General features: G+C 40.3%; 1 protein-coding gene across 3 annotated transcripts; it reads left to right on the top strand.

Moving 5' to 3' along the window:
- The first annotated feature begins 220 nt into the window (after positions 1-220).
- On the top strand, positions 221-15,347 carry dtx4a (deltex 4, E3 ubiquitin ligase a). 3 transcript variants are annotated; one of them, XM_044183330.1, is made up of 9 exons: positions 221-486; positions 1,134-1,348; positions 2,794-3,976; positions 11,039-11,100; positions 11,427-11,588; positions 11,697-11,758; positions 12,542-12,862; positions 12,968-13,057; positions 13,161-15,347. In XM_044183330.1, the coding sequence occupies exons 2-9, from the start codon at positions 1,141-1,143 to the stop codon at positions 13,389-13,391; spliced, it is 2,319 nt and encodes a 772-aa protein (XP_044039265.1). In that variant the 5' UTR covers positions 221-486; positions 1,134-1,140; the 3' UTR covers positions 13,392-15,347. The 3 variants fall into 3 exon arrangements, with proteins under 3 accessions (XP_044039265.1, XP_044039266.1, XP_044039264.1); XM_044183331.1 differs by lacking the exon at positions 221-486 and adding an exon at positions 521-835; XM_044183329.1 differs by lacking the exon at positions 221-486 and having other exon boundaries at positions 991-1,348.
- Positions 15,348-17,045: the final 1,698 nt, after the last annotated feature.

A 17,045-nucleotide genomic window follows, 5' to 3' on the forward strand; every position in this document is an offset into this window, starting at 1 on the left:
ACTGTTAACACAAGAAGAAGTGAATATGTAAAGCATGTTGTATTAACATGAAACAAATACGAGCTCGATCATTCTGTTACACTACGCATACAGTCAGCAATGAGCGTGTGAGATGAAAGACGTTCGTGATTGGCCAGATGGAGCACTTGCTCAAATCTGATTGGAGGTTGGAGGCCTTCGAGGCGTGGGAGTGATCACGCACGCGAAACATGTATTTGTCGCCGGCCAAATTATTATCAGTGGTGGGTGAGAGTCACTCGATGGAGAAATTATGGATGAACCGATAAGTAAGCCTCAATCAAAGTAGGTTAAACATAATTGCAGTGACACATTATCAAATAAATTATGCAACCAGAAATCCGGGATTTTACCTGAAGACTGAAGACTGAAGACACTACCACAGTGACAGATAGATCTTTACTAAAGCACCCAAACTGTTCTACAAAACAGTGATTTGACTGGAGACACTGGAACCTTTCTAACCCGGTAAATATTGAAGTTATTTGCTTTCATGAATCTGATCCTCCATTACAGGCAGCACAGATTTGGTAAAAAAAAAAATAATGCAGCTTTGCATTGCACGATCAAAGCCAGTCTGTCACAGTAACCTACTTCGCGAGTGCCGCACCACAGTGAGCATCCAAGTTGCATTTTCTCCTCTCACCCTAACTTGATTGTGCCGGAGAAATGATTTCAGTAGACGTCACTCATCTGCATAGGGAGTAAAATGCAACCATCCTGCAAGGCTTTTTGCGCCCTGAAAACGCTCTGTATCCTCGCCGTGTGATAAAAGGACCAAGTAATTGCTGCATAACCGAAACTACAAACATGGAAGGTACAGTTTGCATGTAGTGTCATTCCAGTATATATATATATATATATACATATATATATATATATATATATATATATATATATATATATATATATATATATATATATATATATATATATATATTCATATCCACAGATAGGAGACACATCTGGGTTGCAAACTGTCCAAGATGGATGCAGCGCCGCTGTGCGCAGGGATGCACGGCGGAGCGGCAGCAGGGTGTCTTTAAATGCCCACCATCCCCGCGGTTTCGCTTTCATTTGTGCCTGCGTGTTGTCCTTTTTTTCCATCTTTGCAGGAGTAGGATGTTACTAGCATCCGCCGTAGTGGTATGGGAATGGCTGAACGAGCACGGACGCTGGCGGCCCTACAGCCCGGCTGTCTGTCATCACATCGAGGCAGTCATCCGGAGCGACCCGCGGTGTGGTAGTGTTGTCCTCGGCCAGGTGGACTCTCGTCTCTCGCCCTACATCATCGATTTGCATTCCATGCACCAGTTCCGACAAGACACAGGTGAGAAGCAGAGAGGAGATGAAGAGGCACACGGCGGAGGGTGTAACGGTGGGCCTGAGGTGGAGGCCTTTTTATTGCTCATGTGTGTCTACTTTAGCCTTTATGTTGATTCTGCTCCAGAAGTTGATGCCTTGGTGGGAGTTGGTTTTTTTTTTGGTTTTTTTTGTTTTTTTGCTGCAAACTGGCTTCTTATTTCTGCATCAATTACATAAATGCCATTATTTTTTATTTAAAATCCCCAAATCTAGTCTCCCATAGGTTAAACGTTCCTGCATTAGGTTACATTTCATTTGGAAGATTAAAGGACAGGGAGAGCATGCTGTGTGTCTATGATTTTGAAAGGTGTCAGTGGTGATGTGAGTCATTCTGGTAGGACCTGTATGTGTTTGCATGTGGCACCTAGGCCACAGTAGCAGCTGAAGTGTCCAGTCATAGCCACTGACACAGAAAACATTTTTACTGCAAACAGTATCATCAATCCTGCCATCCTTTATAGCAGAATAAGGACATAAGAAGTCATCTTTCACAAGTCAAAGCTTCATAAAAAAGCGGCGAGCAGAGCAGTGTAAGACAAAGCAGGGAATTGTCTCTTGTCAGATGTCTAACTTTGGCAGAGACCCCAACGTTTCCCTTCTCTCTCAGCATTGGCTGACAAAAGCGTTTGTGCAGTTTGTTTTCCAAACCCAGCAGAAGCTGAAATGGGGGAGGCAGACAGGGTGCCTCAGTCTAAATAGGAGGCAGGGAGGAGGAGGAGGAGGAGGGTGGGGAGGAATTTCAGGAGTCTGAGGTCATTGATAAAATGGGGTCGATGGGAGCAGATTTTATGAATGAACTGTTGTCCTGTTAAATGTCTTGGCATACTGTGCCACACATACTGTATGACACAAATTCCAATGAAGTTTTATTTATAATTGTTTCTATATAAGTTGTGTCATATATGAAACTATTTTTTGCATCTTTACAGTATGATAACTCTGTAGAGTTTCTCTGGACACCCTGGGAAAGCAAACACAGCCAGCTTTGGGTCGGATCAAGGCTGCCAGCCAATCAGAATTCAGAACACTGTGTGCTGTTACCAGGGGCAACCTGTTTGCCCAAATTCTTAGCAAGCAAACACAGACATGTTGAATTTGTTAGGGTTGCAATCTACTTGTCCACAACAAATAGTACCACAGTCAGTCACTTAACTCCTATTGCGACTACATATCATCACCAAGCGTCATGATAGTAGTTCAAGAGGAGAGAGAAAGATGCACAAACGTTACAGTAGAAGTCTTGCGCTTATCTAGAAATCTCCGATGACAGTAGCAGTGAATCTGTCCAAAGTGCAATTCACAGAAATAGTCCAAATGCAATATGACTGTATTACCAACAGTCGTTGCACCTTGTCAAAATCATGTGCACGAATCTTTTGCATTGCTGTGACCCCCTATTCCGTGCTTCAGGTACCCTTCGACCGGTACGACGTAGCTTCTACGACCCCACCTCAGCACCAGGCCAGGGCTGGTTGTGGGAGTGGGAGAACGACGCTGGCAGTTGGACAGCATACGACACGGAGGTGGGCATTGCCATCCAGGCAGCACGTGATCGTCAGCAGCCCTGGCTGGACCTGGCGCCGCTGGGTTTCTGCTACCTCATTGACTTCGAAAGCATGACCCAAATCAATGGGCAGACGCAGCGCTGCCGACGCATCCAGCGCCGCTCCGACCTGGCCTACCCGCTGGTGTCCGGGCCCCTGCCCAAATCCCACCACGCCTGGGGGCCCACTTCCATGCCCGGCCATGGAGGACTGCTTGGTGTGGATGTATCTGGAGTGGGCATGAGGATCAGGATGAGCAGCAGTGGGACTGGAAACGGCAGTGCATACCCCAGTGGGGCGCTCCCTGCCTCAGCCATCACCTCCTTGGGACAGCCCTGCGCCTGTCAGCAGTGTATGCTGGTGCTGAGTGTCAAAGCCGGCGCCATGTCGACTGCTCACACTCTGGGTCGGAGACCGCCACAGACCAAGCCACCTAGTCCCAAAATCAGCAGTTACCCTGTCCCAGGAGGGTCGTACTCACTAACCCTCCCTCGGCCTCCTTCCCTGTCACGGTCACTTTCCCCCCACAGGACGTCCATAGTTGGGGCAACAGGTGGCTTCAGTGTAGGTGGTATGGGTGGTGCAGGAGGTGTAGGTATTGTCGGTGGTAGTGGTATAGGCAGTACCAGCCTTGGTTTTGGAGGAGGCTTCCCCCACACTCTTTCCCTCCTTGGTTCAGCTACCGCCGCCCTCTCCATCTCCTCCACCCGTCCCCCTCCACCACCTCTCCCCCCTCCTCCACCGCCTCCTCCTCCACCCTCCACCACACTCTCATCTGCCACCATCTCTCCCCCTCACCCCCCCACCTCGTCCTCCCTGTCTGCTTCCTGTTCCGCCCCTACAGTGCCCGCTCCAGGCCCTCCTCTCATCTCCACAGCTGCCTCCACCTGCACGCCCTCGCCTTCTGCCCGCGTCCTGGGTCCAGTGTCTTCATCTGGTGCTGCTGCCTGCGCAGCTCCTCTGCCACCCCGGTCCAGCCTAGCAGGGCTGAGCCGACCTGCACTGCAGCGTATCGCCATGGCTCAGTCACGTGCCCTTATTGCCTCTGGGTGAGTAGACAACAGTGGTTATAGTATATATTTATATATATATATATATATAAAAGCTTCTATCATCCAAGAAAAGATAAGGAAACCTGTGGAAATAAAGAGTATGGATTTCTAATAGAGCCTATTTAAGCAATATTTACATTCCTACAAAAAACACCCATTAAAAGAAATCAAAATCTCTTGTATTCAATTTTCCCCACATTTTTTCAGTGCAAAAGCTCTAAATATCCACTGAACACTACCTGCTCAGCACGAAACAGCCAACAGACAAAGTTAGTGACTAGCTGGTGAATATAGTGGAGCATTTGTGGCTAAAAAGACAAATATTTTTCTCAGGTGTTGGGAAACTGTTGAAACATGTTCAATATAGGAATGCAAGCTCATTTATAAACATACAAAACAAATTAAAGAAAAACAATAGTAAAGAAATATATAAATATTATAGAAAGTATATAAGCAGTGGGAGACTACTAAATTAAAGAGAAATTACGGGAATAATGTTAAGGACATTTTAATGGACACTTATTGTTTAATGTTTGATGTGACATTCAAATGACATCTCCACAGAGACTACATCCATTATTAATATACTGTATTTGCAACAAAATGAGACCAACTAAACAGGATATGTAAGAAAATCAATTCAGACAGGAATTCCTCATTTGTTTGAAGCCCTCATTACACAGTGTCGGAGATCAGCGCTCATTAGCATTCATGAGCCTTTAATCTTTGTGACAAAGTCCATCAGACTCGTTCATTTCCATGGAAAAACAATGAAGAGCATTCACACCGCAGAAGCTGGGCTCTCACACAAGTGTTTCACGTTCCAGACGTTTGTCATGCAACCACTTAATGATGGATTTACTTTACAAACACACACACATACCCATAGTTTGCATGTAGTTTTCATGCAAACAATTGGGCGCTCAGGGCCTCAAGAAATCAGAAAAACCTGGAAATACTTTGTGGTTATGTATGTGTAAGCACTTGTGCTAGTAACCGTAGCAACCAGTATGGATGAGGGGCTTTGTTTCACAAAGCAGGCTAACTGAGGTTTCCGGATAACTTTGCTGATTAAAACCTCAATAACCCTCAAATCTAAAACATGGGCTGATATTGAAAAGACACGGTCACGGGTTTTACTCAGCAAACCACATCTGGAAGGGGTCTGTAACATCTGGGATGTCCCCATTGTTATGGAATGTATGATATTTTCATCAGTGGTCTTGTTATACTGGAGACATCAAAACAGACAAAAAGTACAGTCAAAATGTTGATGCTATTCACTGGGAATTAGGCCGAATGTTTGGAGACGGTTTGTGTGTTCTCACCTTAAATCTCAGATGTGTTCGTATGAGCAGGACTTTGTGACATCACAACAAGTCGTCCAATATGCAGCTTACGCAAGGGTGAAAACTTGAAGCCTCCAGTGCACATACACTGAGAATAGACTTTACTATGAAGTAGGAGACATCTTGTTTCTTGTAAATTAAACTTTCAAAATGAAAAATATTTGTTTGATTTTGGATTTTTTTTTTTATTGAGGGTGAAGAAGTAAATGTAATTTTGAGAATTTTTATCTAGGTTTTTTAACTTTTTTTTGTTGAAAAACCAGACACAAAATCAGACACAAATTAATATCTCAAGCAGAGCCTTTTCACATGTCCTACAGACATGTTGTCTGGAGGGGATCTTTAACACTCTGTCACTGATGAGCTGATACAGTTGGAGGTTCTCACCTTGCAGATAGACAGTTTAAAAAAGCTTGAAATGGATTTTTGTGAGTTATTCAACACCCAAAGACTCACTATGTGACCATGTGGTCTTTAGGTGTTAAATGTTGTCAGCATCAGTGCATGTTAATGAATTAAGGACGTCACTGTATCCAGGTGTCATAGCCAGAGGGCGCTGGTTAGCAAGATATCTTTGGTCACTGTTATGAAGCGGTTCACTGAGGTCTTATAGAAGTCTTTTGGAACAAGAGTGCTGCTGTTTCTTCGTTATTTTATCATTCCTTTCAGTTCTGCAGCTGGTGTTCTGCTTGTGGTGCCTTGTTGTGAGCACAATACAAATCTAGATTTCATCAGATTCCAATTATAGCCTTTCTTTTTATAACATTTTCCTCACAATCATTAAGTCTCACTGAAAGACATGTTTGTGGGGTGCTCTAGATTTCACTTGTTATGCAGTTGCCTCAGATATAACAAGCACAACATTCCTAAATTCATTCATACATCCTACAGTCACTTTATCTGTGTTTGATATCAGGTCTGTGATTTACTACTGCGATTAAACACTGAAAAATGACCACATGCTGAGGATAATTTCCATGTGAGCTAACCCAACATTGCCCCAGCAGAGCACCCCAGCTTTCTGAATCCTAGCATTAGCATTCCAGCTAAGCCTCAGATTAATACCAATTGCCACAGGTTTAATATCCTTGCTTCAGTAATCTATCTATTTTGTTTCTGATCTGTGTGACTGACCCATTATTTTAACATATCAGGTGAGAGCACCTGCTGCTGCGGTAAAACTGCCAACGTCACAGATCAAGAGTGTCTCTGATCCCGTCTGCCTGGGATTCCCTCTGATGCTCGCCCTTCTTCTCTCCTTCTACTTGTTCTCAGCTCAGTCTCCAGTTAGTGCTCCTGCTGTCATCATCTTATTGCTTTATCCCCAAATTCATAACTGGCACCACATGAGTACTGGTGCAGTGGAGGGAAACACCTCCTTAAGCTGATCATTTAAATCCATAAATACATGTATGTAATTAGGCTCACATTTATATATTGAGTAATTTAAAGAAGAAAACAATAGAAAAAAGTGGATTATTGACCTTTTGAAACACTGCCTTCATCAGTTGACATAATGTTTTATGTTATGTTCTGCTGGTTCTGCACTTCTCACTTGGTGTGACTGATATTTAATTTACATTTTGCCAAGGGCAACAGTTATTACTACAAAAACAACAAACATCATCATATTCCTCAAAATCAATAGCTCCTAGCATTTTTTAAGGCCTTAAAATGCAGCCATCACTTGGCTCAGCTGTCCTGAGTTTAGCTGCTAAATGGTCTACTTTGTTCACCCGCTAGATAGCTAGCTAACTGTGTGTGTCTGCTGTTTGGTGCTGAGCAGGTAGTGTACAGAGGGGTTTTAGAGTTTTGTTTTTTTTTTGCTGAAAACAGCTGCCTGCTGTGACTGGAAACAATGCTAATGAGAGCATTGAGAGTAAACCAAATCATTAAGATTGCGGGCACGAAAATCAGAACAGTGAGCTGACATTTAAATGGTCCGTAGAGCTGAGGGGAGCTGATTTCAGGTGATAATTCTTTGTAGGTTAATCACAATGAGCAGACCCTTTCACATTACACATAGTCATTTCATCCGTTCTTGATAATATAATATTTATCAGTGCAGCTTTAAGGCAACATCTGTGTGGTTTATCTGGCATATAGGAGAATTTCTAATATTTTTTCTAAGGTATCATAACCTTTGGTGAATACATCTCTTGGTTGAAAATTGTTATCTAAACCTCTCAGTTCACAATGGAATAGCTTAATTAGCATTAAATTAGCTTACAAAAATCTATAAATATAAAATGCAACTTTTTAAATGTGATGTTGCACTAAAACATTAAAATGTATGTAACAAAAGTAAATCAGGATGATTGTTTTGTAACTAATTCTAATGCTTGTTTCACATTTTGAAGAGAACTTGACCCAGGGTTTTTAAAATATAATAATTTATTAGTTAATATAAGATGAACTTTATTGATCCCACACAGATAAACTGAAGTGTCACAGCAGCAAAAGGAAGTACAAGATGCAGAGTATAGATAAGTAATTTTAAAACGCAAGATATATATATTATGAGCATCCTAATATTGAATAACTAGAAATTGTCTTGAGACACAAATCATCACAAATAAGTGACAAAATGAGGAATGGAGATAAATAGATATTGGCAATAATATTAATAGATAATAATTTATATTGATATTGATTTTGTATGTAGTTATAGCTGACAGTCATTGTGCTGTTAGCATTCTGAAAAGACAATCACCACAATCATACCATATTATTATTTTTAGTGTAGTTGATAATGAAATAAGAAAAATAAAAAAATAAAAATTTTCCCAGTTGGATTGGTGGGTTCATTGTTAACATTTGTTATTGTTCTGTTGTTGAGATAGTTTTGCCTGCAGTGAAAAGGAGCAGATGGTTTCCAGTGTTAAACTCTGACGGGTCTCCAACGTCACAGATTATCACAGTGACGAGAGTTGCCTTTGGTCCACACACCTGTTGTGGTCCTTTCTCCTCTCACTGCAGTGGGTTTGATTTCTGCAAGTGTGTCACCGTCACAAATCCTCCACTTCACCGGAGCAGAGTTTTTTCTCCTGCTTCAAGGCTCTATCTTATTATTGGACTTGCTGTAAGGTGTGAGCTTGTATCTGCTAAGTGTGTAGAAATCTGTGTGTGTGTGTGTTGCCATATGGTGCAGCTTGTGTGTTTCCATCATCAAGCGGTCCAGATAAAGGCTGCTCTAATGCCACTAGATTAGCCAGGATCAAAGAAACGTGACTAGCTGACACTCTTCTTGTTTCCTACCCTTTCTCTGCTTCCTCCTTTAATCTGTTTTATCATATCGCTCACGTTTTCCTGCCTGACACACAAATGTTAATCAACTTATACATACCCAGGTTTGACACAATCTGCCAGCATGTTTTGTGACTTTGTGAATCACGTAAAGGCACAACAGAGTACAGTGTAAGCAGATTGTCAGGTACAGGAGCTGTACAGTTCAGTAACTCTTGACTGTTTTTCTGTGTCATTGTTGCATCATTTATAAGGATGCAGAGAATCTTACAACTAGTGAAAACACAGTGCAGTTACTGTCTTACTGTTTATACCAGAACAAAAGCTTCAACCTTTAAGCCTACACATAGACCTACAAGCCTTATTTTTACCCCACAAACAAGGTTGGCAAGATAAAATTTTCTGTATATAATTACTGATCAACTGCAGATAATATGCCACAGTGTGAATTTTAATCATTTCCATAGACTTTGCAGATAATTGAACAATTCTATTTTATTATTTCAAGATTAACAGTTTTTTGTTGTTTTTTTTAGCAGAAATGTTTCAATGAATTGATTCACCACTAACAGTTATGCACCAAATCCTTCCTTTGGGTTGTAAAAGACAAGCTGCTAGTCATCATATCAATTTAAAGTTTTAGTTAAAGACATGATATATGGTACCATATAGAAATGTGCTTTATAATACATGAGAAATACTCAGAAAAAGACAGATGCATAAAGTAGAAAGCAGAAAAAAGTTAAAAAAAACAATTAATGAATGACAATTAAAACTAAAAGAACAGTAATCAACGTAATAAAATAAAAGTAAAGTCATTTTTAACATATTTTTTCTTTTTAGTTTTCCCATTTCACCAATCAAGAGGAAAGGCTAAACAGCAAGAATAAAGTAATGTAAGACAAAAAACAAAAAAAACACAAACATAAAAGACAAAGAATGTCAAAAAATAGAATATTCATTGAATAGATTAAACATAAATAGATCGATGCAAATCCCTCCACCAGGTAGTCGAGAAAACGCCCCCAAACACCCAAAACACAAAAGTGTAGCTGTTCCATTTGAATGATAAAAAGAATTTCATTAAATATTTTAACATGGAGACAAAAAAGTATAATTGTTTTAGCTGTGATCACGCCCCCCATTAATGCTTGTTGCTGGCTAAAAACTCCGCCGTGTGTTTTAATTGCATATTCTTAAATCTATAGGGACTGTAGGTTGTAATGCAAACAGATACAGTTACAGTCAAAGTGATCACAGTTCAGAGGACAGTATTAATGGGTAGCTTTGATTGATGTAACACAACAACGTGTTAAAATAATCCTGTCCAAATCTAAGGTACAGATTTTATGATAGCAGGTGTAACTTCTGTGCAGTATACAGTCTTATGTGCTCGAGTCTGTCAACCATTTGGCGGCCTGGCAGTGTGACATGATAACTGACAGGTAATCCTTCCTGTGACGAATCTCTGGCCTACAGCTAGAGTTTAGTCAACAGATGGAACAGGTGGATTAGCCCTATAAAAGGAGGAAGGAGACCTGGTACCTGCACACAAGCAGAGGAAGAGAGAGACAGGGACAGAGACACTGACAGACTACTGTTCAAGTGCAAATTATTGCTGGAATATCTTGAGTTGTCTCTGTGGTCTTTGGTGCTTTCAAGCAGGAAAAATGACTGTTATCAAAACGTGCAGACCGTAAGTACACACCTCCGACTTGACTGTAATAGTGACTGTTATCATGTGTTTTATACATGTATACATGTATTTCACCTGTTAATGAGTAGAGATACAGTACAGCAGTAGTTAAGGATGTTTTTGACATTTATTAAAATAAGGGCATGTGTATTGCTGTCATGTCAGAAATATTTTTGGGCTCATTCGGCAGATTTAAGGAGTTAAAAATAAAAATGATTGGTTGCCAATTTCTTAAAATCTTATCAAATCAAAGCTGCTGTAATTAATTTGATTTTCCCATTTTAAGTTGAAAGTATCTCAATTTTTCTTGAAAAAGAGCATTTTTGCATTCTGCTAGAATCTGTGCAGTCATTAATGATATTGTTCCTCCTGGCTTCGTTATAAGTATTATAGTAGTTATAATTATTTTTAAAGATAGCAAATAACAAAATAACTAATTTGTCAAGTGTGGAGTGTCTAGTGCTGCCGTACACATCCTAATCTTAAGCCTTACATACGTAGCAGGATGTCCTACATGGCAATTATAGCACAGTATGTCAAATCGTGATGAGCAACGTGTTTTTTCGCATGACTCTGCAAAAGCTCCTTAACCCGCTGACATGGGGTGAACTAGAAGCTAGCATATGCTGCGTGTCATTCCACCTTCACACGTGACTCATCAGATTGTGACACCTTGAATCTGGACTGAGGTGACCAGGCCAGCTGCACGTCTGCTTTAAGTGTGTCAGCGACCTGTAGATAAATATAAGTTTGTTTTTTGTGTTTCAGAGTGCCAACAGTTCCAGTGAAGAACCTGAATGGATCAAGCCCTGTGCACCCTGCGCTGGCAGGTAAATATATTCACACACAAAAAGATTTCTCATTATATTTAAATTGATCAAATGTAAAATAGGTCTAAAATTCAGCTTTTAAGGGGCATCTAAGTTTGTTGTACTTTCCAGCTCTTTAAATATACCTATACTTGACACTGATTTACTGCCCTATAGACAACACAGCTAATGACATTTAGCCCCATATTAACTGGTATGTCAGTAAATCCACTGGCCAGCCATCACGAGTATGGCTGATAAATAATTCCCCAGATAAAGAGCTTATCACGCAATGAGTAAACCCCAAATACAGTGTCTAACATCCCCCCTCTGCTGGCTGTATCCAGGCATTACAGGCATCCTGATGAGCGCAGCAGGACTTCCTGTCTGCCTGACCCGCCCTCCCAAGCTGGTGCTTCATCCTCCACCTGTCAGCAAGAGTGACATTAAGCCTGTGCCCGGTCTGGGCCACTGCTGTCGCAAGACCACAAAGAAACAGGCTCGTAAAGGTGGGTTCATGATGATAAAGTCTGCTTGCTTTTTCACCTGTATGCAATTATAGCTATCATATCCATATGCAGAAACAGATTATCATACTTTGTGTTTCCATCTCGTAGGCAAGACCTCTGAGGAGGTGGTGAAGAGGTACCTTCAGAAAGTCCGCAATCCCCCAGAGGAGGTGAGTTCTCCTTTTTGATGATTTTCAGCTGCCAGTTCAGTCACATAAAATGTGGTGGTTAAAAAACCCTTGACAACCAGTGACCCAAATACAGGCTGGGGCTGTTGCCTCATTGCCTTATTTGGGTTGGCATCATGTTGAATCCTGTTTAAAAGCCTCACAGTTCCATCTGTGTAAACCATTTTAACATCCAAATATCACTACGATAACGGTTGCTTATTTTAAAATAGGATCGCATATAAAACAGAACAGTAACATTAAAAACAATTTAAGAATATGCGAGAAAACAACTTCCATTTTTACCATGTTTGTGCCTCTGTAAATTTTGCTTGATATCACGGAAACTAATTCTGACTTTTTGGTAGTAAACTCAGAAGAGTTACCTTTCAGAAGGGGCCGGGATTATGTCTGCTAAACCAATAAAGGGAATTAGTTTTACAAGCAATTAATGTGTCATGAGTTTGTTTTCAGGTCAGGTTGTAAAAGTTTGTTGTCCTCATTGAAACGGCAAAACAACAGTTGAGCTTGAAAATAGCAGTTTGACAATAAAAAATTCCTATCACAAGTCAACTTACTTATTTTTTCCAGGGCTTTTAGCCACATCTCATGGCCTTCATCAGCATATGGAGTTTGCTCAGATGTCATTGAGATGGTATAGTTATTATGTGACCTATTATTGAATGTGATAGCAGGAGGTTGTACAGTACATGTTGGGGGGAACTTGTCCAATCTGTCCGTATCAGATTAGACAAGTCATAAATCGTACTTGTCTTCCCATCTCAGGACTGCACCATCTGCATGGAGGCCCTGGCCGGACCATCGGGCTACAAAGGCCCCGGGGTGGGTGGCATCTCCCGGGCCGAGTCGGTGGGCCGCCTGGCGCAGTGTGGTCACCAGTACCACCTCCAATGCCTCGTTGCTATGTACAACAACGGCAACAAGGATGGCAGCCTGCAGTGTCCCACCTGCAAGACCATCTATGGAGTCAAGACCGGCAACCAGCCCCCGGGCAAGATGGAATACCACGTCATCCCCCACTCGTTACCTGGCCACCCAGACTGCAAAACCATCCGGATCATTTATAACATCCCTCCTGGCATCCAGGTAAAGTCAGGTTGCCAATGTCGACATTACACTTTCTTCTAAATTATGAATACAGGAAGTGTTTTTGGCTCAGATGATGTGATGAACTTTGCTCTTGTTATTTAGGGCCCAGAGCACCCAAATCCAGGAAAACCCTTCACTGCTCGCGGCTTCCCCAGACACTGCTACCTCCCTGACAGTGAGAAGGGACGCAAGGTAAATGAGAACTCTTCTCTACTGTCTAACGTCCTTTATGGTTTCAAGCTTACTGGATTTTGTGATAAAGTGTCATCTTTTGTTTCTTAATCTCTTCGTCCAGGTTCTGAGGCTTCTCCTGGTAGCGTGGGACCGCCGGCTCATTTTCTCTGTGGGTACGTCCAGCACCACCGGCGAGTCAGATACAGTCATCTGGAACGAGGTGCACCACAAGACGGAGTTTGGCTCCAACCTGACGGGCCACGGCTACCCCGACCCCGGCCACTTGGACAATGTCCTCGAGGAGCTCAAGGCTCAGGGCATCACCGAGGAGGAATGTCTACCGAGAGACTGAACAGAGACATTCAAAACACAGAAGACACTAGAAAACAGGCTAGAGTCTGTGAACTCACGATCCTGGGAAGGGATCCACAGCTGGAAAGACGATTATTTTCAAAATCCGATCAAATGAACAGAGAGAACTTTTACCACCAGAGATGGAAGAAACTTCAAAAAACAAAATTCTTTACAGGAACGTTCTAGAAATTGCTTCAGAAGAATTTGCTGAGAATAGATACATGGGAAATAATTTTTTCTCCTGATGCAGTAACAGTGTCGAGATGTTATTCAGTGAGACATCTGAGACCACTGTGCACATACAAGTCAGTGTTAGATTAAAAAAAACATTTATACTGTGAGTCTTCAAATCAAGAATGTAACTAAGTGGATTTTGCTGAATTGATGAAGTGTTTACCACTACTACTGCTGCTATGTGGAACTGAAAGGATGCTAGCCTGAAGATAAGAAGTGAGGTCTGTAAGTGTTTTGAAGTGTTAGTCCACAAGCAGAAGAAACTTTTCACTGCAGATAAATATTTCAAGTGTATAACTGGATATCTGAGCATGAATATTTGCTGACCTCTAGTGGTACTTTTCAGAACTACATTCCTTTTTAGGTTTGATTTTTATGAAATTGTATTGTTGTATATTATGAATACTTGATATATTATATGATATTGTTTACATTCTGTCATGTTTTTATATTTTAATTTTACATTTTGTTTTATATAATGTGTTCCTTTGCATTGTTTTTTGGGTGTGGCGTGACAGACTGAGATGTGGAGTGAAGTGAAGATAAGCCACTGGTGTACCAGTTTGCCTGATACTTTATATGCCATATACCAGCCACTTTCTTTAAAAAATCATTTTCAGTATTTTGTATTTGATAGGTTCACAAACTGACATTCCTTAATTGTTCTGCCCTCAGAGCATGGGTGCATTTAATAGCTTTCTATGTCTTATTGTATCTGCATTAATGTTATGGACTGATAGAGTAATAGCTACTATGGATTACACCATTCCCCCCAGGAGGAGTAAATTCCCAAAAAGCTAGGATGGGACCTCCTGCCTGAGCTCAGATTTGCACAGAGCTTTCTACTTAGTATCAAAATGAATCGGACAGCTTGTATTTACTGTATTTTTGTGTAGGACACACACACCAGCCTCAAACTCTCTAATCACATTACAAAACGTGGTCATAAGTTGTTTTTGTCATATTTAGTTGTTGCCATGAGCAGGTGCAAAAGACTATCTCTTGTTGTGGATCCAGCTTTGGCCAAAGTGGTCCAACCAGTTTGCATTCGGCCCATTGTGGACCAGTTTATTATGAGGTACGTTAGACAAGATGTACAACAGTGCTGACATACTAATGTAGGCCAACATTAAAAGCATTTATACTTTATGTATGCACTGTACTGTATGTATGTGTTTTATGTGCACAAATTTGCATTAAACATTTTTCTAAGGTTCAAAGAGATAACAGAGCTTTACTTCGGTTTACTCCTTCATTTTATGTTATGTTGATTATGTAAAGTCCATAAATGTACTTTAAAGTGAGACTATGTAACTTTTGATAAACAGCAGACACTGTGGCCACAAGTGTCAAATACAAGATAATGGTAAATGCTAAAACATTGTGTAACAGTAGCACAAGTAGAGAAGAGTTGTAAAGTCAACAAACTGAATGCACTGCAATTTAAAAGGGTTGTAGAGTGTTTTTTTAAAAAAAAAAAAAAAGCTGGTTCAGACACATCATCCCCTTTTCAGTCAATGTCCAGTTATTGCACTGTTGAGTTTGCTGTGAAACCACTTTTTCATTTGATTTAAGCCTTTGTGTAAATATTCACGGAAAGATTAAGTTAAGTTGATGACAAGGACTGCAGAAACTAGTTAGAGTATACAGTATAGTATGTATGAAGTACAAGCATATAAAGTGCAGTGGGACTATTAAATTGAAAAATCAGAGATGACAACTACCAGTTTTCTTTGTGTTTATTTGTGTACTATGTTACACTAGGTTTATGTGAACTCACCATCCTGCAGTAACACACCGAGAGAATTCCACTGACTGTATTGGAGATAACCTACTGTATATTTACAGAAAGATAAAAATGACATTTTCTATCAAATCATGGCAACACAGTGCCATTTTCCATAAAGAATGACTGTTTTGACAAATGTATCAATACTAAATATTCTTGGATATTGGAGTATTTCAATACTAAAATGTCTGGTGCTTGCAGAAAGTTTTAAGACTCATTCTCTTGTTGCACACTAGATTTGATTTAAAATGGATAAAAATAAATCTACACACAATAAGCTATAATGACAAAACAAAAACACACTTTATTCTTTATTTTAACTGAGAGTGGAGTTTTATGTTTAAGTAGCAACATATAGGTAGTCCTGGTATTTTAAATGGTTTACTTCACTCTGCAAGTGCTTACTAAATAAGATGATAATACACCTTGATCCTACATATATTGGTTAGATAATTAGAAATCTATTGTGTAAATACAATTTTTGACATTTTCTTTTCTTATTAGCGAGATGAAATTAGAAAGCTATAAAATGTTCCTGGAAAAGATCCTGTTTAGTCTTATATTAGTCATATAGTTAGATTTTACAGTGTAGTTAGACAAGATCACCCATATTACTGACTTCTACTTCTAGACTTGAGTGGCGCATGACCAGTTTATCTGTAGATTAGTCTGGCTCCTGGATTAGTAGTCTGGATTACCTCCACCTTAATGAATGAGAAAATGTACGGAGATTAATTAAACACAATTATAGTGGACCCCAGCAAGAGGATTCAGTCATGATATTGAACTTCAATGGGTTAGTGGGCAGCTGTGATAGTGAAATAACTGAAATAATAAGCGTATATTTAAACATAAGGATTTAAGACTTACTTTATAAGTTATTTAAAACAACAGGTTGGGGGTTTTTTGTGTTAAATTCTGTGCAAAAACTGTCAAGGCAACAATCACAACCCTGCAAAAATAATAATATTTTACTTTCACGGAGTCTGATTTTCCAAAAAAAAAACAACAACTCGATGGATGATGGAGGATATGTTGCCGCATTGTAGAAATAAGGTGTGTATATAGTTAAAAAAAAAAAAGAAGAAGAAATAAGATGCCAAAATTTGAGTTCAGGTGTTTGATACCATGTCTTAATGCAATACAGGATCACATATGGTCTCAGTACTAGTAAAACAATAAATATGAACCCATACCCAAAAGACCATTTTGTCACCTTTTGAGACATAGGCCTTTTAACTGCACACTGGAGGCAAATTAAAAAACAAACACACAAAAAAACCTTTCAAACTTTCATTTGTTCCTCCATTTCTGCAACGGCGGAGTTTAACCTTTGTCTTAAGTGACAGATGTGATGGATTGGGCAAAGCTGCCAATTTGCGGTATGAAAATGCTGCCTGTCAGGTTACTGAGGAGCAGATGGGTCTAATCAGGCCAGAACTGAGTTAAGCCGGACTGACAGCATCTAGTGGCACTAATAAAGATGAAGTGAGGATGGACGACTTGTTTTAGTGCATTACTATTTCTGTGCTTTTCAGGCAGCATAAGTAAATATGGAGAGACAGAGCAGCAGACAAAATGCTGCAGAGAAAGAGTAGTTTGGGGTTTTACTGTGTATGGATTTGTGTA

This window comes from Siniperca chuatsi, linkage group LG22, assembly GCF_020085105.1.
Source record: "Siniperca chuatsi isolate FFG_IHB_CAS linkage group LG22, ASM2008510v1, whole genome shotgun sequence".
Taxonomy (NCBI): Eukaryota; Metazoa; Chordata; class Actinopteri; order Centrarchiformes; family Sinipercidae; genus Siniperca; species Siniperca chuatsi.